This window comes from Argiope bruennichi, chromosome 1, assembly GCF_947563725.1.
Source record: "Argiope bruennichi chromosome 1, qqArgBrue1.1, whole genome shotgun sequence".
NCBI lineage: Eukaryota > Metazoa > Arthropoda > Arachnida > Araneae > Araneidae > Argiope > Argiope bruennichi.
In genome coordinates this window covers 61,200,473-61,226,287 of record NC_079151.1, presented here as the reverse complement: position 1 = coordinate 61,226,287, position 25,815 = coordinate 61,200,473, and the positions used below count along the sequence as shown (strand labels likewise).

The 25,815-nt window shown below is 31.5% G+C and overlaps 1 protein-coding gene and 1 long non-coding RNA gene across 2 annotated transcripts; one reads left to right on the top strand and one right to left on the bottom strand.

Annotated features, from left to right (window-relative positions):
• LOC129988249 (astacin-like metalloprotease toxin 5) lies at positions 1-25,815 on the bottom strand. The gene is made up of 6 exons (XM_056096468.1): positions 25,710-25,815; positions 24,161-24,228; positions 20,693-20,768; positions 20,495-20,609; positions 17,469-17,644; positions 1-350 (listed from the first exon to the last, which is right to left on the bottom strand). Exons 1-6 carry the CDS (start codon positions 25,759-25,761, stop codon positions 133-135), a joined length of 705 nt encoding a protein of 234 aa, XP_055952443.1. The 5' UTR covers positions 25,762-25,815; the 3' UTR covers positions 1-132.
• On the top strand, positions 3,062-10,055 carry LOC129988518 (uncharacterized). The gene is made up of 4 exons (XR_008785653.1): positions 3,062-3,196; positions 4,214-4,385; positions 5,160-5,259; positions 6,566-10,055. It is a non-coding gene; the product is annotated as an uncharacterized LOC129988518 (long non-coding RNA).

Below are 25,815 nucleotides of genomic sequence, written 5' to 3'. Positions count from 1 at the left end.
TTCCAAATTAAATTACAATTTTATTGAAGTGATATCACAATTTATTTCACATTTTCTGAAAATGATGGGGGAATGTCATACTCTAATTTATAAGAACAAAAATAAACGGGATGCAATAACTTGTTTTGTTGATTAACAGTTGTAGAGCAACCTTATTCTATGAGCATCTACAGCAGACATGGTCTCCTTGTCGTAGACCTCAGGCAAAACTCTACCGTCTTTAGTGGTCATACTATATTCGTCCGATTTAGCAAAAGAGTAGCTGCCGTACAACATGATGCAATAGTAGTCGAACTGAGTCAACAATCTGTTTTCATGGGGTGCAAGTTTCTGGAAGGCGTAATACCATGCTATAAAGAAAATAAGATCATATGGTAAATTGATGGCTTCGTGGCTCAAACACCATTTTGGCTGTGTTGAACGACACGGAACCACATTGAATTATGGGAGAAAATATATAAAGAAAAACACGCGAATGAAAAGGTTGTGCAATTTTAATAATTTAGTCAACAATCTGTTTTCATGGGGTGCAAGTTTCTGGAAGGCGTAATACCATGCTATAAAGAAAATAAGATCATATGGTAAATTGATGGCTTCGTGGCTCAAACACCATTTTGGCTGTGTTGAACCACACGGAAACACATTGAATTATGGGAGAAAATATATAAAGAAAAACACACGAATGAAAAGGTTGTGTAATTTTAATAATTGAGTCAACAATCTGTTTTCATGGGGTGCAAGTTTCTGGAAGGCGTAATACCATGCTATAAAGAAAATAAGATCATATGGTAAATTGATGGCTTCGTGGCTCAAACACCATTTTGGCTGTGTTGAACGACACGGAACCACATTGAATTATGGGAGAAAATATATAAAGAAAAACACGCGAATGAAAAGGTTGTGCAATTTTAATAATTTAGTCAACAATCTGTTTTCATGGGGTGCAAGTTTCTGGAAGGCGTAATACCATGCTATAAAGAAAATAAGATCATATGGTAAATTGATGGCTTCGTGGCTCAAACACCATTTTGGCTGTGTTGAACCACACGGAAACACATTGAATTATGGGAGAAAATATATAAAGAAAAACACACGAATGAAAAGGTTGTGCAATTTTAATAATTGAGTCAACAATCTGTTTTCATGGGATGAAGTTTCTGGAAGGCGTAATACCATGCTATAAAGAAAATAAGATCATATGGTAAATTGATGGCTTCGTGGCTCAAACACCATTTTGGCTGTGTTGAACCACACGGAACCACATTGAATTATGGGAGAAAATATACAAAGAAAAACACACGAATGAAAAGGTTGAGTCATTTCAATAACTGAAATGACCTAATTTAAATCCATGGCATAATATATATTTATCTAAATAGTCCATAGTATGTAATAAATATAGCAAGAGAAAGTCATCTTGACGTGGACCTATGTTTACATCGTTAAAAAGAGAAATAAATGTAGTAATTTATGTATTATTATAAATTATCATTCTTTATTTATTACAAAAAATATAGCAATTAAAAAAATTATTTCTTCTTTAAGAAGTAGGGTCAATTTTGGTAATTGGGATTAAATTTTGCTGCTGTTCTTTCTGGGTTTTTTTTTTTACCCTCTTTTTCTTCGATTTGAAATGATTGTAGAAAAGGGAAAATTGTGAATATTTTTTCTGTTCTTTCCTAAACCATGACACGAGAATTTTTTCAAAGAATTTTTCTATCCCTTTTTGTCTGAACGCATGTTTTATTGAATACGAGTTATAAGATCGAAGGGCTGTCTAAAATCAAACCTTCATAATTATTTTCAGAAGTACATTTATTGATTGAAATAAAATGAAATATTATGTACCACATTTAAATCTTTTTAAAGGCGAAACTGAATTTTGTGAGGACTCAGAGGAATTTTTGTTGAATAAATTTTTGAAACATTACATAAATTATAAAAAAAATACTCTGTGATGCACATAAGATTACAATGATAAAGGAATCGATTTTTTATAGTCATATTTTTTTTAAATATGTTTAATTTCCGTAGAAAAGTTTTCACTTTTATTGAAGTTTTATCTCTTCCATTTAATTCCCTTTTTAAATCTTAGGGCAGCGTACAGATTATATATATATATATATAGAGAGAGAGAGATACATATATACATATATAGATATAGATATATATATATATATATATATATACATAGATAGACTTCTATAATAGTACAAGTTACATGACTATAGAAATATGAAGCTGAAAAATATTTTACTGAAGAAGCTATGAAGAGATCAAGGTACATAAATATTTAATTGAAAATTTTAGAGAGAATTACTCCTGGTGAACCAGCTGGTCGACAAAGGCTGCTAGTACATAAAAAAATAAACAACACACGAAGTGAATAAACTGCTAATATTTCGAAGTTAATACTTTTTATAATAGTTAATTAACAAAACTTTGCATGTGTTATTGATATTTTATAAACTACCATAAATCCCTTATAATGAACAGCGAGGTGGAAATGTAAAATTTAACCCCCGTTTTAAAGTTTGAAGAAATTTAGGATTTAAAAAATTTTAATTTGATTAAGGTCCCTTTGTGAACTTAGTTACTGAACATTATTATAATCAACTAGCCAATAAAAGTTTAAAAATAAATATATATTTATTGAAACTAACATTCAAATTCATACCCGAGGATTGTTTTGGAACAGAATACGGCATTTTGAACCGCAGATAAAGGATGAAACGACACCATAGAAAGCAACTCAGCACTGCACATCGAAGCCAGGATGATCGATGATGGTAAATTTAAATGTATGTCTTTAGTATGCCTGTATATAGTACTGATCAAAAATGAAGTCCTATCTCGAATCAACGATCCTGTATCATCAAATAATAACCTTACCCACCATGCCATCAAAGTATCGGATCGAATAGACAGGAATTAATTTTATGCAAATATTTCAAATGGCTATACAGAAAAAAAATCGATTTGCATCATTTTGATTGGCTTATATGTATTCAAGATACTTTAAAACAGACTAATCGGTGTTTGTGTTCTTACATTTTGTCATATTTTTCAGTCGAATTACTTGTGTTTGGGTGAGTGTATCATTTTCGTATGGAGGTGGCTATACGAATCAATATATTATATGCGTGTACTTCTGATACTGTGACTGTTGATGGCAAAATTACCTTCCCATGAACAGGTAAGATTTTTATATTGGAAAAAACTAACTTAAGGCAGTTATTTTAGAGTTGAATGCGGTTTAATCCTTTCCTAAGTAAACTATTGTCGTTTCAAATCGTTTGCTGTCTTACCAAAACTGTAAAATCTAAACTGAATTTAGAACGTTTCCAACTCTTCTTAATTTTCACTTTTTTATGTACAATTAGGTGATCCAAGATTAGATGAAACGATATTTTTAAATTGTTATTAAAAAGGAAATGTATGAAAATTTTCATGAACTTGACAAGACCTGTTGCCGTTACTAAACACCAAAACGAAGTATGCAAATACCTCTTCTAAACACGAGATGAGTTTCGTTAAACTAAACGGAAACCAAGACGGTTTATGAAACCATAGCTTTATCAGTTCGAGGACTTCATTTGCGAGACGGCTTTCTCGGGGTAGACTTTTAATATTAAAATTGACTTCACATCTCGAATAAATCATGCTTCAAAATGCTTTCGATGACTTTTAAATCCCTGGAACAACCTTATCGAAATCGATAATAAAAGGATCCCGATTTCAATTCCCACTTTCGTCTAACCTTTAAATTAAGCTTTTAACTCCAATTAATAATGGCTGTCAGCGCGTGTGTGAACACGTACTGAGTTGCAAATACAGATCTTGCAAACTGTAAATCTCGAAGATGTATTTTTATTGGAATAACAGTGGAAAAACTTCTGAAAAATTGCTTCGGAGTCAATGAATCAAGCGGAGATCATGCAAATTCAAGACGCTTCGTATTGAAACATTTCACAGTACCAACGAAAAGATGGAAAAGACGTTATATTTATTGCACTCGTACTTAACATTCGGAAATGTAATTATGCGATTAATCCAAAATTAACTGCTCGAAAGTAACATTCAATGTTTTCCGTTCTCCTGGAAAACTTCATCTCATGATTTTGAAGTTCGTCGGCTTAATGAACGTCTAGAATGCAAGATGGTGCTAAATTTAAGAGCATAAATATTCCTACACGTATTCTTTCTCTTACAGAAACGCCAAATATCGGCTTCAAGCAGCTGCTCTGTAGGTTTAAAATCGACATTTGCAATGAATCATTCTCACCCAACTCCTAACCGGGTATGAAACTTGGGCAGCCCAATCAAGACGAGAAACTGAAAACATTGTCTAGATTTACAAAAGGAAGCTGCCTGAATTTCCCAAGGTAAGAAATGGTAAATTTCTATATTTTGTTATATTGTGAATTCATCAAAATTAAAAGAGATTTGCTACGTATAATTGGCTTTGCTTCTTGTATAATTGGAAAGTCAAAACCTCCAACCTTCTATTGAAAAAATTTCCAGTTAATCATTTACGAATAATTGTAATTATGAATGACCTATCTCCTAAACCTTCTTTCGGATAGGGCCACCTTGCCCACCCGAAAAATGATGGGCTCTTTGTAAAATGAGTAAATTGTTTCTCTTATAAGAGAACATGACGAATTTAATCCGAAGTAACTTGATCATTTGACTGATAATGTTCCATATCCCTGTTAGAAAATTCTTGCCTTTTAATTACGAGAAATGTTTTTCTCGTTTGATTCTTTCGAGAACGACTAATCAAACTCTTGCTGTTTAATTCACATAATGAAGCGTGTATAAAGTTATATCAAATTTTTGGAGAAGGCATGAAGTGAGCAAATTCGACCATTGCACTTAAAGCTTTAATTTTTAATGACTCGCATGCAAATATAAAGCGAATCTTTTAATGTACACTAAGAAACTATTTAGGGAGCAAAAATTTATCAGCTTTGTTTGTACTTCTCGAAACCGTCTGTCTTCCTGCAAGTCTTTAGTATTCAAATTCGTATCTTGATACGAATGAGTTCTTGATATAGACGTACTTGCTCTTTCCCATGTTTATCGATGATTAAAATTTATTCAATAAAAAAAAAATTAATATCCTGTCATCTAATCGGAGACGTCTTCCTTTATAGGTTACTTCCGTCTGTGTTCAAACGATAGTCGATATGAGAAAATGAATTCGATGATTATCCTGCCTTAATGTTCTCTCTGAGCGAGTGCAAATATTCAAAGGTAAGTTTTTGAAAGTTCATAGACTAATTCTAGGTTGACCTAATTTTTGATAAATTTTCACCCTGCGTTTGAGTCGAGTTACACGAATAAAATTCTCACATGCAAAATATTCAAACCACGCCTGCTAGTTTATTAGATAAATGATTTTTTGCAAAAAGCAAACTCGCGTTACTGAGAACACTTATCGATGAGAAGAGTATGAACGTTTCGGCGCTGGCTGTAATATTAGCAATCCCGAGTGCTTAACCTATCATTAAGTATCGTAGTCAACTTGCTTTTGGAAGGAAATTAGACTTGCAATTTACACTATGCATAACTAATACGAGTAATCGATCAATATACGTTCGCCTACATCAACTCTTGTTAGGAACGTTTATATGCGAGTTAATCTACAGGTAGATAGTTTTCTAGGCCTTAAAAATGAAGCAAGTTCTCTTGCTTTGAATACGTGGAATTGTGATTAAACTCTTCAAATGGTTGATACTAAATATCAGTTTAGTGATAATTCTTCTACGAGAATACAATTGTAAATATTTTAGTCAGATATGCGTATCTTTCCAAAGCATAGCACAAAATTTCAATGAAGTAGTTTTTGCTCTTGTCTAAAGAATTCAATTTTATCAAACAATTCTAAGTGCGAGAATGTATAATCACTGCATTAATTTTTATTAAAATGCCGTAAATTGAATATCTAAACTGCATCTAACTTGGTTCCAAATCTCCGATCGTATATTATGAAATGGTGTATTTTATGATGCATGAAATCTAATTATCAACCTGTAAATTTCTATCGCCGCCCTGAAAGGCATTTGGTTCAGTGGAATGTTTCATTGTTCATAAATACGATTTTGAAAAATATTCTTAGACACTCAAATGTGCTCTTAGGTTTGGAATGTACAACAAATATTGGTTTAGTACAAAAATAATAATGTAAACAATTTTCTTATAATTGAATCCTAAAATTTAAAGGGTTCACTTTAAAGGATAAACATTTTTCGCTTGGATTCCGTTTGATAAAAGTATGCGAAAGCTAGAGGTCACTGGCGCCTTTTGAATTCTTACGAAGATGGGATTGAAAAGTAGTCGCTTTAAATGCCTTCAAGAGGACAAAAAATTAAATCAGACGACATCGAATTTAAAATGCTAACGACTCTAAGTTGCAAATATCTCGCATAGCTTGCTGTAGACTAATGAATTTCCTTTGTTGGAAATTTTCTAAATCCGGATTAAATTTCATTGTATTAACACTTTTATGATCACTGTTTCTATCAGAACTACAACTTTAATTGTTTAATCACGTTTTTAGGGCTCCTTGTAAAGTCTGCTCTCTGCCTATCCAGAACTTTGTCCATGCTGATCAAGACTTGCCTTAATTCCAGATGAAGCTGTGAATCTTCCAATTCTTCAATGCTTTGAAATCAACCTAGAACAGCTAACTTCAGATTTCTCCTGTACCAGCAATGACTAAAAATACTCTCCCAAAATATGAAAAGGTACTACAATGATTTATTTGGCTTAAGTGCATGCAATCAAGTCTTTATTGATCAGTTTCATGCATGGAATTTTTCTTCCTCAAACTGTACACTTCGACATAAAAGCTTTAACTAAACTGATGGTAAAGTATTTTGTATCATGGGGAACTTCAATGCATCTTAAGCAATTTTTCAAATAGTTTCTTTAAACATTAAAATTTCCAATGTTTAATTATTTCGAATGAAACGGACGAAACTACTAATCCAGTTAAATATTAATGATGTGTTTAAGAGACGAGTTGGATTCAAACTATAAATCACCGACATCTCAATTATGCATTAAGCCTCTAAACGGATCAGAATGTCTGTTTACTTAACATACTTAAGCTCGGAATTCCGATCGTAGACTTAGTCATTTGGCACTCGCTTAATATGTTAAATTGGTACTACCACTCTTGGCTCCCTCGCTTGATACGGCGTACTGAAATGTTCAAGATAATATCAGTTAGGTACGCTGGGTAATGATTGTCACGTCTAGGTAAAACGCTGTTTTACGCATGTAATTGATGCCAACGATTATTCTAATCGGAGGAATAAAGTTCAATGTTAACTGAATATTTAGAAATATTTTCGACGTTTCCAAAAAACAGCTGAACTAATTTCTTTAACATAGATTCGATTTGAAAAGCTAGTTGAAGTGATACTTTAAATGGCTTTTAATTTGCACTAAATGATAACTTCCTTTAGGATTTCTAACTTTTTAATTAGTTTGATCGTACAATTCTACAAATTCTAGCATTAACCAAGATAAACGTACTCTTCTCCAAATACTAAATTAGATACTTTTTAAATAACTTGATCTATAGAAAGTTATTACAGAGAACTCAAATCGGTGAGGAATTAAAATTGCAACATCTTAGTATCTTAATTTGTAGCATTAAACATTAAATCTCGTTTAAACTCGGTCATTTAGCAGGATATAGAACGCATTGATAAACTGCTTTTGAATTAGTTGGCTTTTCTCGCTTTTTCTAAACATTAAATTGTATACATAGTCCAAGGTTTGAACGAAAACGATAACTTGTTACCGTAATTCAAAGAACTTTTAGCTATCGAGTTAGATGCCAATATTAAGTATAAATTGCACTTAACGGGTTCATTACAAATAAGAAAGATGAACGAATAACGCTTAGGGAGAGGGTAGGTTGGAATGCAGGGCAACACGTTATGTGCTGGTCCCTGTTTACTTTCTGTCTAGGCTGTTTGGGACCGGCGGTCTAAATGGAAAGTATCGGTCCCCAGGGAGCCAGTACTTAACGTGTTAATGGTCGATGGGGTTGGTAGCCAACGTAAAAATGGAGGATTAGGTCGGTAGACACTAAAATTAAGCGAGATCGTAATTGGCTTAAACAAGTACAGTGGGAGAGGGAAGTGTTGAACTCGTACTTGCAATTTATACTTCTAATATTGGTAACGTTCATTGGATATGAAAGCAAGGAAAATTAATTTTCGTAAACTTAAATATTTATGCAGTAATGCGACGAGACCTTCCAGTGCCTGTATTTTTCGCGAGTATTACAGATGGGGAAGGCTAATACGCGATCCTGTATTTAGTAAGAAAGGCAAGTCTATTATTGCGAAGTCTAAATATTTTTGAGCAAAACTGCAGTTTAAAAGAATTGGTAGAAAAGCTTTCAGATTTTCTCAATTCCAAGGAGAAGAGTACAGCAGATACCATCTTCTGAGATTTTTTGCCTCGAATTTTGAGATCTAAATCGAAATGAATGCCGTCTTAGCATTTAACTGGTTGACAAGCATTCTATTTAACTTGAATCGTTTTAAGTACCTAAAAAAAAGGATGACGCTTCGATAGCTTTAACCCAATGCAATCTTCTAAAATTCTCAAATTTAAGTCTTAAATAATTGAAGAGATATTTAAAGTTAAAATTAACGCTTCTGTAATTTTAACCAGTGTCTTCTGAAATTTAAATAGTCCTGGGAATGATTTTTCAAATCGAACATTTTTAAACTTGGTAAATTTCAGATCTAATTCGGAAGACCATTCAAAATTATTAGGACGTTTACAGCTGCATTTTCTATTTCATTCAAGCGTATGTCGAAGTTAATTAAAGTGCTTAAATTTTCTTTTGTAATAGTAACTTCAGTAAGATCTTTAGTACAATGCTAATTTCTCTTCTGCCGCTCGTTTAGCGAATTTTTTCCTATAAAACTAATATTTGAATTTTGAATTTGCTGGATTCTTAATTAAAACTTTAATTGCGTGATAAGCCATCATATCGGGAATCGAACGCAATTCCTTTCGTGCAATAATGTAAGCTTTGATTTCGGAAGTCTTCAAATATTCCACTTAAATAGCGTACTAAACATTTGAATTGATATCTTTTAAATTACCATCATTATAAACATTTAAATTCGTACAATCGTCCGTTTCATTTGAATAAAATTTCGTCGTCCATTTTAATTTTGCTACATAATGTTTCATTAACGTCCAACTCGATTTAAATCGGAATTCTTCTGATATGTGCAATTTTAAACGATGCAGTCAAGTTATTAGCGTGAAATGACTTGCCTCAAAGCTTTCTATGCTTGTGCATCGAAGGCTTCCATACCAACATCCATAGTCCAAACTTTTCTTTAATTTTAAGTATAATACATTTTGAAATAAGTTTTCATTGAAGTTCCCTTATTTTAAAGTCTCCAATTAAAGTAAATTTTTTTATTGTAAGCTTAAAACTATTTTCAATATTAGCTGCTTAATATTTTGTCTATTCGTAATTTCGTAAGATTGTATTCATTTGATTATTGTATGGAATATTTTAATGCGAAGGTGTACAAGATCTTAAGAGCAAGAACTTCTGTAATTATCATTATGTATGAAGATTAATATATTACTCTCAAGGCTGGATGGTGTATAGATTAAATAGATTCCATGAAGCATAATAATTTATTCGCGAATATTTTTATTTATAAAACTAATTTATAAGTTTAAATATTTCATAATAGGTCATTCGCAAAGGCTACAATAGAAATCCAGATCAATTAAGAGCAATTACGCCTCCGTTTGAGATGGAAACGTCTACAAAATGCAGATTAATCGTAGTTTAAGCATTTTTCACATTTAGAATGCAGTTTTCTAGTTTAAAACTTTTTATTGTGCAATGAGCTTATGTTCGTAAACACAGCGCTTTACAACTGTGATTTAGATATAGGTTGAAACTCTAAAATTCTGCATACGCTTCTCGTATTATATAGGAATGCCCCTTTGCCTTAAAAATCCAACTTAAAATAAAAACAACTGAAGTTATTCTTTTATTCCTACAAAAATCGTTTGATTAGTATGATTGCCAGTTAACGATAAATTTATAAGAATTAGTGGATTTCAATCGTTTTAAATAAAACCAATATCGTAGTTGAAGATTGGATAGGTGATTTCATTTCTTTAATGAGAATTGTACTACCTTGCATTGAAAACGGAAACTTGTATATTGCTAGTATTAACAAGAATTTCTAATACAATTGTATCAACCCGAGTATTTAATACCTGTAATTTTGTATTGTATTGAAGTGCAATTGCAGAATTATTACGGGTTAAGTAATGTTAAAAGAATTCTAAAATTCAATCGGGTTTCCCCTCTAAATTCATTGAATCAGACAAGTCCGTTATCTTTTATCTGCGTTAGTTTAACCTATAATACAAATGTTCTGAACCTTTTCGTGATTAAATTAACTTTAAGTTCTACTTGAGACTAATCGTGCGACTGAAAAGTTTAAAATGTTAAAATAAAAATTAAATTACGGAATTAACAAAGCGGTCCCTAGCTTTGCCGGCAAGCTACGCTATCGCTTTTTACTTCTGATAAAAATCGAAACGTTTTGATAGCGATGCCTGGCCAACATCGGATCAAAAAGTTTCAAACTAAAGCAATTGTAGGATTCGGTCGTTTAGCAAACGCTTGTAGTAATTTAAATGCTTCTAAATATCTTCCAACTTCATATTAAAAATTGGAAACGTCTCAATTTCGGTGTACTTCATGGTAGCAACGTAGGAACATCCATGCCGCGTCTTTCATTAAATTAATTATTTAATGCGTAGAAAAATTACTTGAGTATTGCTTATGCAGGAAGCGGACCTATAGATGACCGTTTTTATAACGGAACTTGTCTGTTTAATATTTACAAGATGGAACCCTTACGATCATCAGACCTCCCATGGACATTGTAGTAACACCCATTCTTCTATATCTCGCGTTTGAAACAAGTTCCCTACAATATGCGGTAGCTTCCCAGATCTTTTCCGCCAAACTCTCGAGTTTCACGTGTTTCTTAAATTTGTAAGATCCGGTTAATTCGTGTTTGGCTTGGGTAACTAGATATTTCTATCGCTGAATGTAAAATTTTAATTGTGTTTAAATCGTCTTAAAATTCAAATCCCGAGTTTGTCGTGATGAAAAAAAATATTCATTCTAGTAGAAGCGTTATAGAACTGTTCATAAACTTTGATTCTGACAAAAATCGATGGGATAGATAATCTAATTCCGTTTTGATTTCAACTGTTATTAAAATTCTAAACTTTAAATATAGGTTTCTACGATATCTTGCGCACCAAGGAAAACGATGGAACTACAATTCTTGATCTTAAGAAATCATTTACTGCCAATGATATTTCGAAGCAATCGGTTTTGTGAATATAAATTTCTGTATAGGATACAAGCAAATTTGAACACTTAGTGTTCATCCAATATTCCTTTAAGAATTTTGCAAAATGGAATTAAATTCTTAAACTCGGATTTTTTAACCCTGTAAGCTTAATTTCTTTAAATTCGCGGACTTCAAACCTTCAGCTTGAAGACTGTCGGTAGCTGTGCTAGCCAGTTAACCGACAGTCCTCAAAATTCCTGTAGACATTTTCGAATTCGATGCCCGATCACCATCGAATTCAAAATGTCTTCGGAATTGAAACCTTAGGATGAACAAGTAGATCCGGATAGAAACTCAATGCTCAAAAGACGAATACGATCAAAAATTTCAAAACGCATAGGTTATTTTGAGAATTTAATAACCTACCACGGTTGTAACTTTGTTGATAATTTAAACTATCGCGATCAAAATGCTATAATTTTCGTTGACTATTAAGATTTTTTAATATCGGTAGAAACGAAACTCCGAAGTAGTCGTGCAGAAATTTTCAGTATTTAATACCCCCTTCATACCGAGAACGTATAACACACCCTTGACTGCAAATTTCGCTTTAAAAAAATTAAGCATTTTCAGGAAGAGTAGTTAAGAATTCCGTTTAAATTTAAGTAAATGTACCGTCTTAATGAGATGTTATTTGTAAATGCCCATCTTTTAAAATTCATTAAATGGTACAGATTTTAAAGTAAATTAAATAACTACAGCATTGCAGATATTGGGTCTAAATCGTAAGATTCATCACCTGACATTTCGTATCCTTATACGCTTATTTTTCACTGGCATTCGCTTACACGGCATCATATAGTAGAAATACGCAGTTCGAATGCATAGCCGTTTTATAGTCAAAACCAATTTTGAGAAGTGTAGTGGACGAATTTCACCTTCAATGGGCAGATACATTGAAAGACAAGTTGGCAATCAAACAAATGACTGCGAATCGAGGTAACCGCTTTCTCATAAATAAGTGAATTTTAATCGCAACAAATTCTAAGCAAAACTTAAAATCCAGCGAAATCAATCGAAATCCACTTATCCTAAATTGTTAGTGAAGTTTTAATATAGCAATTCCTCGTTTAATCTTGCAGAGCCAATAGGAAGCAACGCCTTTAAAACTGCTAAATTAAATGTATTCAGAAAAATCTTTAATAAAAACTTTTACAAGCTTCAGAATCGACGCGGAATGATTTGAATATTTGTATTTACATCATCCAGCCTTCCTTAAATTCTGTTCTTTATATAATTTTAATTATTTTGAAACTCTAAAACTTTGAGCATTTGTATTTTGTAAATTTTGTCAATGCTAAACTGATAATAAATGCTTTTATAGCTCCAATGATAAAATTGAAGTGTACGAGTATTATCTTGTAAAAAAAAAAAAAAAAAAAAAAAAATGTATTCAATGTTTAAAATTATGGTTACCATTTTCTCGAGTAAACTGTCATAACTTCATTAAATTTCCCATTGTACTTGCGTGAATTTGTAATCGCTTAAAAACGAATTACTAGTTCTACGTTAATTTTAATTACAAATGTATGAATGCTTAAAGCTTTTAAATAATTCATGGCAGAAAAGGCAAATACTCAAATTGAAACTCCTATGTAACGAACTATTTATCTAAGATTCGCATTTTTGTGTGGCAATTGGGTAACGAATCGTAGCTAATCTTTCGTGTATCTAATCAAGAGAAACCTCGGCTGTCATCCTTGCATTATAGAACTTGTATGATTTTGGAGGATGTATGCGAGGCTTTCGTTTCTTGTATTGTATTTAATCCCAATCTGCGTGTCATAACCAACGGCAAGTTTTTATCCACAAACTGCCATATTTCAACTTCTGAATGGATAATTAAATACGAAATCTTGTACAATTGCTAATCAGTTCTCTTATAATAAATATGCTTATTTTGAATAAATATATCGATTTGTTTTATACTAATTAATGGAATGTATTCAATTCTTAAATATATCCATTAATATTAGAAAAAGTGGCGGGCAAGTACACCACTCGAGTGCTTTAAATGTATTGAAAAATTAGAGTGCATAGGAAGCGGTCGTGATGGTAAATTTAAACGCAAGTCTAATGACTAAATTTGAAGACTGAGATCTAGCATTTTATGATGTCACCGTATATTCTATATAGCCATTATTTCAAATCATGTTAATGATGTACTAAGCAATCCTTTATATTAAAACTTTTCCTGCAAACAATGACTCGTTGTTTTTATTTTGCTTTTATGTAAAATTTTATAGCTTGTTATCTTTAATCTTTATTCTATATTGTCATCTCTTATATTCGTTATGTGTGATTTTTTGCCTCTAGATACTTAGGCTTTTAACAAGCCTAATACCGTAAATGTGGCACTTTTGTCTATTGTAATTATTTAAATGCCGTATTCACTTTCTTGTGCTTAATGATATGAATATAGATTTTGAAATAACTGCGAGATTCTTGAAATGTACTAAATGTGTTACCCAATAAACTTAATTCTTTATAATCTGGAGTATTTGTTTTAAGATCAGTTTTTATAGTCACCGCGAGAATATCTTGTTCAAACAGTAGGCACTTAAATTTCCAACGCTGTCAAATCTGTTTTTAAATTTCGGATTCTTCAGTGTTTCAATTTAAGATCTTGTTCAGACTATATTTAAATAGACGTATAGAATACTTCAATTTGAAAGGTTCCGGTAGTGGTATTGTATTTGTTTGTTGGTGCATTTTTAAAATCCTGTCTAATCTTGGATCTGTTTTCCAAATGATGGAAATAATGCCAGCTAGTTTATAATCAGTTTGGTTTCTGGGATTTTGATAGCAACTTGCTATTTAATGATTAGCCAGCTAGAGTGCTATTGCCTTCTAATGATTAAACTTTGGATTCTTTTTTCGTAAAAACGTAGTCGTATAGACGAAATTCTGAAAATTCCTTTGGAAGAATTTTTAAACTGTTGCAAAATTTTTAAATATTTAATAATAACCCATTTGGTGTTTATGCGAATTCCTTCTTCCAGTGAGTGTTAAACTTTACCTTATGAGAAGCAACGTTTCATCTCTAAATATTTAATCATATCCGATATAAAAGGGAATATCGTTGATGTCTGTTGTAAATAAAGGAAATATTGCCGGAAGTAAAGTTTGTATGCCGAACATAAACTCTTCTGCACGTCCTAAATGTTAAATCAATATAATTCATCTAAATTTTGTAGTTGAAATCTCTTTTAAATCTTGTTTGCCTTTACAAAGCAAATGTATTGCGATAAGACTTTTTATCTCGTAACTATAACTCGGTACGCTTGTAAAAACAGTGAAATCGTTATAAAATTGGAACAACATACAATGTCTAATTGCAGTGATTATTTATTTTAATAGAATGTATTAATGTCGTTTATTCTGAATCTAAAACTATTGAACTCGAATTGTTTCTTCAGTAGGTCAACAGATGCATTATGTTCGTAAATATCGTACAAAATTTCATATGCTCGTAGTAAATAACTTGTTCTATGCATACCGAAAAAGGAAGAGAGACTGTTTTCTATGACCGACTTCAACTTTACGGACGGAGCAACAATTTTAAATCGGTTTCCCAGCTTTCGGCTTCTTAAAATCTTCAGACATTAATTTCTGTAATCAGTGAAATATCATTCTAAAAGATTAAAATCGAGAAATTTTTGACGATGCAGTCATTTCCTTACGTCTTTCCCCGAGTTTTGGAATTACTTATCGTACTAAAGAACAAGGAACTGTATAAATTCCTTACCGTGTGAGCGCGAATTTTTATGAATATTCATCCTAGTTGGCAAGAACATATCCTCCGCAAGATCGCAAATCGAATCCACTTTAAAATCCGAAAACGTCTCATTTCGTTCTGCCTTAAATTTTGGTTACGGAAGATTTTTTTCGCCTGTCCTCTCCCTCCCTTCGTTAACGACACTTACGGTAAGCTTTACAGTAGTTTCTCTACCCCCTGCTAATCTAATTAGAGCTAACAAATTTCTCATCGTTAAAACAACTGGGAATTTTTATTTTCGGGTACTTCTCGAATAAAATCATTATAGCAAACTCTTGAGTCTGCTCTTCATAAGCAAAAGTTTTAATGATTTTTAAAATTTAAGCAAAGATTGAAAACTTTGCACCAGAGATTAAAATTTAAGCAATCTAGTTTCATTACGCTCATCTATAGCATCCATAATCGAAAACAAATCTTTTTACACTATAGAAACGTTCATCTGTTACGAGTTTTGTTAAATTTATATTTTTACATCGAATTTTATTCAGTGAATATTAATTTTATAAATTTTAACTTTATTCGCATTTTATAACTTATAAATTGATTTTAAAATGCTATGCGCTTTAAAATATTAAAGAATTTCACAATTAAATTTAAGATTAAAAACGCGAACGGGATCAAAATCGGGCATCTATATGAATTCCTCGTGTATCAGGGAAAATACAAGCCTGGAACATAATATTTCTTCATTCTTGGTCATCATCGAGGATTTAGTAAATAATCTCCCAGTCACTTCATTTTTACTCTTTTCTATACGAAGTATTGCAATCTTAAATATTCGTGAAAATTTTGAATCCGAGTCTCCATTTCAGACCTCCACGACTTCGAAGAACACATCTTTTGAAGATGCCTATGACAGAACTCAAACATTGAGCGAAACGGTTGAAATTTGAAATGTGATCTTCCTGCCAAATTTAGATTTCTGCCAACTCTTGAATAAAGTATTTGTCCGTCTGTGGACGTCTATCTGTCCTTCTGTTCGAATACAAGTGAACGCGATAACTATAAAGCAAAGAGAATTAGATAAATAAAATTCAGTACACAGATCTATTGTGCAGACATCTAACAAATTTTAAGCCAAATCCAACAAAGGATCGAATGTCTATCATTTCTGAAACATGTAAACGCGATAATTCAAACGCAGTGACTTAAAGCTATCGACTGTGGTATGGGAGTTTGTAACAGCAATTGTAATTAAGTAAAATTTTGTATCGGTTTGTTGGTAAAACATTTGAGAAGTGTGCAAGAAAATTTTGGAGCGGCCACCCCCGTTGATTTACTTTCTGTATATTAAATAAACAAAAAGAAAGTGAAATAGACTCTGTTTAATATCCTTGTTTTAGACTTTCAGAGTCTAAAAGCGCACATCTGAAATTTGTCTATCGCTCCGCTAAAACTGAACGTGAACACGATGACTCAAACGTATTGAGATGCATGGATGAGTTTTTGAATATGACTTCAACGCCAAATTTGTAGATTTGATATACAAATCTTTTGAAGAGTTTATTTGTCTACCCATTTGAATACAAACACAATTACTCAAACTTACTTTGTCAAACCTCAAAATTAACTTACATTTATGTAAAAATTAAATTTTGGACCAAGTCTAAGTAGATAACCATTTGTCTGTATATTTGCGAATTCAATGACTTAGATTCATAATTTGGTATGCTGCTTCGTGGCCAAAACTATAGATCTATATTCAATTTTAAAATAAATATAATGAAAGGAAGATATCCAAAATTCATTCTTGTATTTCTTCAGTATATTACGCGTGTAACGGTTTCTGTTTTTGTAAGTCGGATGGGGTAGAGGACTCGTTTTTATGGACTTACCAAGGCCTTGGAAGGTTTGCTACCTATCTCCTTACTCCTGAGCCCTTGATTCATTCAAGAGATGCCGGTGTTTAGTAAAAATATATTTTATGTACGATAGACTTTGCCAATGTGTATGATAAAGCCGAGGGAAGAAAACTCCCCTAGTTTAGATTGTTTTAAATAGTAATCTTGTATTACGAATGTAATTTTCTAGGGGGGAGGGGGTCCTTCTTGGATGCGTATTCAAATAGCATTAAGCTTTTCTCAAAGACGCTATTTCAATATTTGAATTAATATTTGAAAAAATTTGCAAAGCGTTTCTCCTCATTTCAAGTCCATTCATTACCTACAAACTTTTATCTTACGCATAGATTATCACTATTCTGAGTAAAAGAAATATGAAGAAAAACTCTACTGACTTACGTTTAGGAATATTATCCCAGTGGATGGTAAGATACTCGTCTCTGTCGGATCTGTTGTGTTCATGTTCAAATCCTATTGCATGCATAAGCTCGTGCACAATAGTTCCAAAGGGTTCGCAACCACTTCCGAGGGAAAGTTGATTCTGGCCACCAATTCTTCCCCAGTGTGAGAAACATCTATTGACATTGAGGAAAAGAAAAATATTTTCATCTGGCTCTCTTTTTAAAAAGTTAGAATTCAAATCAAATAATTATAATAATTGAGAATTACATATCCCAATATTTTAATTGATTTCGCGAATTTTCATTTCATATGGAAGTCCATGTTTCTAGATATATCGTCAATAGGCATCTGCTTCCTCCCCCACATTTTTGAGGGAAGTTTTCAAAACACTACTTCATTGAGCGTCCACCATTGTGGAAGACATTGAAGAAGCACCCTCGCCCATAAGCTATTATTTATATGAATGTTCATGACTTATAGATCAGTCATTAATCCTCATCTGCTCTCGCTATTCTAAAGTTTCGAGAGAGATCGCAAAATAAAACTTTGGTTAGAGCCTTAGTCTTAACTATTGAACCGATTTTGCCTCTTTACAGACAATAATATTCAATCAGTGTTCTAAGTTTATTGACCAAGTTTACTTTAAAATTATATTTTCTTTTATTGCTATAAGATAGTTTTAATCAATGGTGGTTGACATAACTAATTTAATATTATGATTATTGAACAGCAGATCACCGAAGGCGGCTGGAAACTTCTTAAATTTTAATTAAAATGATGGCCTATTCTAGAGGCAAGATTCAAGAAGCCAAACATTTTATACTTTCTTAAACCAAATTCCCTTTGGGAAAAAATTTACTCATGATTGATTTACGAAGTAATATATCACAATATGGTCTCCATTTAATATTTTAGAGTAAAGCAGTTTTGTTTCGAACTAAACATTTCGAATTTGAGATACTTATAAAAAAAATTGTTATATAAAATATCCAAAACATAAAATTTACTTACAAAAATGATAAAAATCAAATAGATAATATTAAAGCTAGATACGTGTTTAAAAATGTGTTAGTTATAAAAATTGCAGTTTTATTTTATTTTTGCTTTAAAAAAAGTCTTGTATTCTTTAAATCTTGGAACTGGTTCATTGCCTGTTTTTTAACTCTAACCAGTTTCCTACCAAAATACTCCTATTCCAAGTGTTCTTGATATTGTTTCTCGTATTTTATGTCTTAGAAAAATCTCTTGCCAGATTCTGACTCAGCATAACAAGATTTTCTGGAAAATACTCAAGACAATCATGCAAGAAAAAAAAATTCTTAAGTTTGTGGTATAGCCGTGTAAAGTTTTGTGTAAATTTTAGCCTAATTGTGTAAAGTTTTGTTGCAATTTTTACTCCATATAATTCCATAAGTAAGATCTTTGTAATTTCCTAAAAAATTCAGAGTGACGACTTTGAAACTATTCCATTTTTTTTTCTTTGTAGATTTCATACTTTACTCAGTTTTTTAAAACATTGCCTTCATTACTGTCTTATTCCTGGCCTAGCAAACACATTCTTTGTTTATTTTTCTTACCAAAAGTGTTGATAAAATGTTTCCAATCGGTCTACGAAAAAAAAAATGCGCTCAAAACGCATATTCGGTTTTTGTAGTACTTGTGTATTAATCGCCAAATATGCACACTGATTCAATTAAAGCGCTAATTTCATGCCAAAGATCCATAATTCTTTTTCGCCAATGCGATGCAATTAATAATCACAGATTTTATTTTATTTTCCTGTGTTACTAAACACACAACTGTCATATGTGGGACACAGAAAACATTATTCTGAGTACTCGGGCTATAAACAGGCTTTGTCAAAGTCCACAATTCTGCGACGAGAAGAGAGATAATAAATATTCCTTATTAAAAAGAGGGCAAATAAATTTTTAGAATATCATTTCGACTGGTTTTATTTATGAAAAACATGTAGATGAAGGAAGAAATATTTCTTTTTTGTAATCAGTATGTCTGATTTACTAAAATCGTCAGATAATTCTGCAGACTACTCTTCCGCGTCGGCTTGTATAATACAAGATGGAAAAGTTAATCTTATAATTCTGTTTATGTAAAATAAGGATGGAGTTAAAAATACGATACCGTACCCTTTCCATATTCCCAGAACTTTTGCCAAACGTTAGAACGGCTGCCAAAATGTTTCAATTTGATGTTCCGTTTAAATCATTGAATTATCATTTAAAATATATCAATATTTTTATAATTTACTTAAGTACTGGTTCAGAGGTAATCAGATCTAAATTACGATCTGTGGATGAGTGAATGAAATGCATGAATGAAGTCAGCCCCGTAAAAAGGGTTGTGACGCGTGAGTAGCTAAGTCATATTCTTGGCTCTAGTTGGCGCTACTGAAAAAACAAGAGACGTTCACTTGGCTTAAAATGTCATCGGGCTGATCAAGTGCCATAAGTCACAACACAACAACATTATTAGTTTTGTAGTCAATCTTTTTTTAAGGAATACAATGTCTTATCGATGAATAAGCTATTTGTGGATATGCGTTTTTACAGGATTTTGACATAGCGTATTTAATTCAATTTAAAGCAGTGTTTTTTGGACGAGGAAAACACTGAATTTACAAAAGTTGATATCTGTGTAATAAGCACATTTCATTGGCGAACTTTAGGTTTAACCGTATATCATTGGCGAATATAATCAATAAACTAGCGTGACATCTTTGGAGATTTTTTTCGCTATTAGTCTGTGGCATGCGGTTAATATGAAAATACCCAAAAGTTCCATATTTATATACTGTTATATTATTTTTAATCACTCTGGGGGAATAACTATTAAAACTAAAATAAACTTAACTCATAATAAATTAAATTTACTCAAAAAGAAGTTATCAGATGCTGTGTATCAGGCGTATAAACAATCTATTCACCTTTCCTCATTTCCCTCCAAATCTTTCTGGAAAATGCCTAAAAATTTGCAGTTAACAAAGAAAAAATAACATCACAAACCCGTTATACTTGAAGATCTTCACATAATCTTCTTCATTTGTCCGTTGTACAAAACGAATGCATGAATTGTCTTCGATATGCTTCATAGCTGTTCTGATCTTCTCCGTCAAGTGGGCTAAAACAATGTACAAAAGAATGCATCGGTCATTTCTTTACCTCGAAAAAGAGATGTTATTCTTTTAGATACATAAATCTTACCTAATTCTGGTGAGATCATGTAAGGCACAACACCGCCTGGCCATCTTTGTGAGTCACGAGGAACTGCATTTCTATCCTTCAAAGAAAAAAAAAATCATACATGTATGTATATAGTGGCATAAAACTTATATTTTAGTCAGATTGTAAAATGCTATGAAAATTCGAAGCGACTTAAAATAGGTCAGTGAATAAAAACAAAGACTGCATTGAGAGTTTGCAAACCGCTGCTGAGGGTTTTTGTCTTATACTACACAGCGGCCTATCTACCACCAAACCATCTGGAGAATTGTAAACAATGCTTCCGATACATTTAGGTTTTTGTGACAGAAAAAAATACAGTTTCATTTCTTTCTTTCTTCTTTTTTTTCCTGTACAAATGCCATTTCCTACCTTCATTAGTTGCCAAATTACTGATTTTAACGCTATCCGAGATTTCGAAATCGCTCTTTTAATATTCTGAACGTTTGCATTGCTTTAAATAAATAACCACATAATCCTGATTTGTTTCACTAGTTTCACTGAAATAACACTTGAATCGAATTCATTTCTTATGTAAGGATATAGCCTGACTGTTTATTTTGGGTATTAAAACTATCCACAAACGGACTATTTTGTAGTTAATTAGACATAAGAAAAGATATTACTGATGAATATGTAATTACTAACTTTAGAAAAACCCCAGTGCTTTTGCGCATACACAATGAGTTTTGATTTTACCAAAATGGAAGGGAACTAAATTATTCACTGCGTATTATTCTTCTGCTGAGAAAAATCGTCTAGAAGTGATAGGAACGAGATTCTGAACAAATATTAATGGGTGCGAGCTTTTCTAAAATTGAAACTTTTGAGAAATGTTCCCATAATTTTATTGAGAGTGTCGTCAGGTTTATAGATGAGAAAGTTTAACGAAGAGGAGATTATATTACAAGCATCTCCAACAAAGAATCATGCAAGTCAACATTACAAAAAAGAAACAGTTTTAATAAATCGAAATCTCAGCAACAGATGAAATCACCGTGCCATAGCTAAAACTAAAGGTAAGTGACATAGCTTGAATTTTAACTGCCCGGAGCGTAAGCCGAATTTGCTGTCCTTTTATTTAAATATTTGAATCCAAAAGGCTCCAATGCTTACTGAAATGTTAAGGAATTTTTTAGTATGAATAAATTTGTTGTTGTGTATTTTACAAAGTACAAATAATGAAGCTGCGCATGTATATTTTCGAATTAATTTGTTATTGTATGTTTTACAAGATATAAATACCGAAGTCAGACATATATATTTTAAAATGTAATAAACACATTTGTTACAATAGTCCTTGATTATATACATATATAATACAGAACATTTCTGACATGCATCAATAAGACTAAGTTATTATAGCATAAAATTTTAGAAACATAACGAATAATAGGGAATAAAATATAAAACACTAATAAACTTCCAATTAAAGCTTGAATGATGCTGCTATATATAGATTTTTGTTGAAAAAATAATGAAATTAAGAATAAAACTTCAGTTTTTAATTAAAACTTTATTCGTCCTTTTTTGAAATAAGAATCAGAGCAAAATCTTTTATTTTACTATCAATGACTATAGCAACAGTTATAAGATATGACAACCAAATTAGTTAGCTTTATTTTGATCAATTTTGAAATTCACGGCTGGAATTGCTTATGGCATTTGCGAGGAATATTCGGAGCATTATTATAATAATGGGCAGAGTATTTTCGAGCTTGTATTTCACAATAAATGATAATAGATTCACATTACTTGATTAATTGATATTGCTTGTGGCAGTTATGATAGCCCGTAATCTAACTCGTTCGAAATTGAACTCCTGTTCTTCAGTTTCGGTAGATGTGTGTTCTAGATACGTTGCTTTCGGTGTCGTCCGAATTTAATAGTGTAACTGACGTTAGAAATGCAAATTTTTAAGCTAAATTCCATAGCTGCTGTAATCTCTCATGAATTTCAACAATTATTTTATCTAAGGAAGGAAACATTTCCCAACTCATTTCATTGCCACAGGGCAAATTAGTATCTTTACTTCTGTCCTCAAAAATGTGCGCCTCTGAAATATCTCCGACATTTATTATTAAATAATAAAAAAGTTTCGTACGCATTTTAATCGGTCGGAATTACAAGTGTGTTAAAAATATGAAAATAAATGGTTCAAATTTTTATATCAGACTTTAAATCGCTTCCACCCTCACCCCCACCCTCGCTATATTGTGTCACTGCTAAAGGATCAGCGTATGGTTATAATATAGCGTGTTAAAACCTTTGGATAATCCTTTTCTAAAAACGGAGCCCCTTTTTCACAAACAAAAGTCTGCATTTGTGCTGAATTCAACCTGTAATTATTCAAAATTTTACTCTTAAATCACATGTAGAGCTTTAAAAATGCCCTGTATATGGAAAACTTGAGAGAATTCCCTCAACTATTTATCATATCATGAATCATAATATTTGAATGAATATTTGACAATGAATTAATATATATAAATTCATATGCAATAATTCTATGTGACAAACTTTACAATTAGAAAAATTAAATCAAATTAAAGACAGATTTCGTTCTGGAACTATGTTTTCTATGTGAATTATCATTATTTAATTAAAACGCAACAGTATAAATTTTTTTACTACGCACAACGAGATATCAACAAAATTAATCCGATTCTAAAATAATTCGATATTTTAAAAGGCAGATAATACAATTTAATTATTTTAAAAAACTTTTTATTTGAAATTAATAACGGGGGGAAACACTTATTTTTCGAACATTTCGAAAAAAAGAATTTATAGGATGAACAATGCAAAAACACTTTGCATTAGTTAAATTTGAAATTAGAAAAATTATAAGTTGCATCCTTTTAGAAATCGTCGTCATATAATGGCCTTTTTCTCAATTCGCGTCCTGTTATTTGTTTTCGTATAAAAATTAGCGATTTTCTTCCTGTCCTTCTAATTTAAAACCAAATCTTTAAAAAAAAATATTTTGAATGATTTTTAAGACAAGCTATTAATGGTAATGATACATTGACCTATAGTACATAAATCGAAAGGTCTTGCTGCCTATTTAGCAGAGTTTCTATACATATTTTGTAAAATGAAAGAAACATGTCGACTGGGCAGAGAATACACCGAAATGCAAATAGAAAATTATAATTAAGCATAATTTACAAGTTACGCAAAATAAATCTAACATACGCAAAGAAGCTATATTCTTCTCGATTACTATCAGTACCTCAGAAAATAAATTTTTAAATTTTCTTTTTTCAATGAAAATTATTAAAACCATTCCTTTTATTCAAAAGAAAAAAGTAGTTTTAACATACAGATTTCTTCATTTATAACTGAAAAGCTTTGCTTTGAAAATTGTTTTTTATTTTCAACTGCAGAATTGAAAAAAATTGAAAGTATGAAAGATGGGATATATTATTCGTTACCATAGTAACTTACATCATTGGAATCCAGCAGGATATCTCCTTCGAAGAGGCCTTCATTGATCATAGGATCATGGCGAGAAACTGAGAAAGACAGAGACAGGAAAAAAAATAAAAATATATTATAAAATATATTTGTATTCTGTTCTGAAATTCCGAACAATATATTCCAATTCTCTAATTTGCATGTCATCAGCAGTTTTAGAAAGAGTTTCTTAATAGTCATATATCTTAATTAAATCAAAAATATATAAGAGAAATGCTATAGCGGTCACATTTTAGCATGATCTTATTGGTATCAAAACAATATGATTATATTAAAGATTTTTAAGTGTAATTAAATCGTGAAAATATCCAATTCAAAATATTTAATTTAGAACACAATATTGTTAATTTCCGAACATACAGTTCTATAATTTTTGGTGATTGTTTTAGTCCATCATGAAGCTGCAAAAGGGAGTTACTATCTTAGGAGTGAACATCGTTTTTTTTTAGTTATATATCCTAAAAATATTGAATGAAATAACTGAAATTGTTTTTCGAAATGTTAGTCACATTGCTTTAATTCAAGCGAATTCTTTTCTTCGCTTAGCATCACCATATTTCTAAAATGTAATTTTTTCTTCAAATAAAATGGTGAAGAATTATTATTTCACTCAAATACTGTACTACTTTTCAAATAATTCACAGTACAGCTTTAAACAGGGCATCCAATACATCCTAACACCCGAGAGAAAGAATCAGAAAGCGCACTTGTTCAGCAATAGACTTCAGATTGCTGGATACAAAAGGAAATAACACATCAACAAGCACTTCTTCGAATAGACTGTTTAAAGTAGAATCATGAAGTAAATATGTAAATGAATCAACATTTTCTAACAAATATTTCTACTTTCAAAAAATATATTAATACTGAAGAAATGATAATTCATTTTAATAATACTTCTTTTTATCCTTTCCTCAGACTTAAACAAGACTTCCAGCCCACCCTGGTAAAGGCATTAAAAATCTACTTTGCTCAGAAATGAATCTCAATCATTATTCAATGAAAGAGTAAACAAGTTGTAACATGCAATCAAGTTATGTATTTCACTAGACCATCTATTATCATGGGATACTTAGATAGAATTGAGAAGAAAAAAAAGACTTTAAAAAATTTCAACATAAAGCTATATCGAACTCAATAAGCTACAATATGTAGAAAAACAGTGAGAAAAAAAACTGTTTTTATGATAAAGAAAAATATTCTGTCTCACAAACTCAATAGCAGAAGCTGGAAAACTCAGAGAAGTTGATTTTTGTGCTCCAAATAATATCTTGTACATTAAAAAAAATTGCAATAGTAAAAAAAAGAATTATGAAAGAATAAAAGTAACGGGCAATGCTAGTACAGAAAACGGCACGGAATTACAGAGTCTGAATTCAAATCAACTCAATAATTATTTCAAGATCAAAACTTTTCATGTAACGATAGTTCACTTATAAATTTATATTGAACATAAATTTTTAAATTATTAATAAACTTAGTTACAAAGAATTGTTTCATATAAGCATAGAGTTTTTACCTGGGCCAGCCGAAACGGCTGCTATGATTCCCAACAGCAGTAACAGTTTCATTGTTAAGGTAAGGAAAACAGTGATCAGACTTTTCTGGTCACAAATCTAGTACCT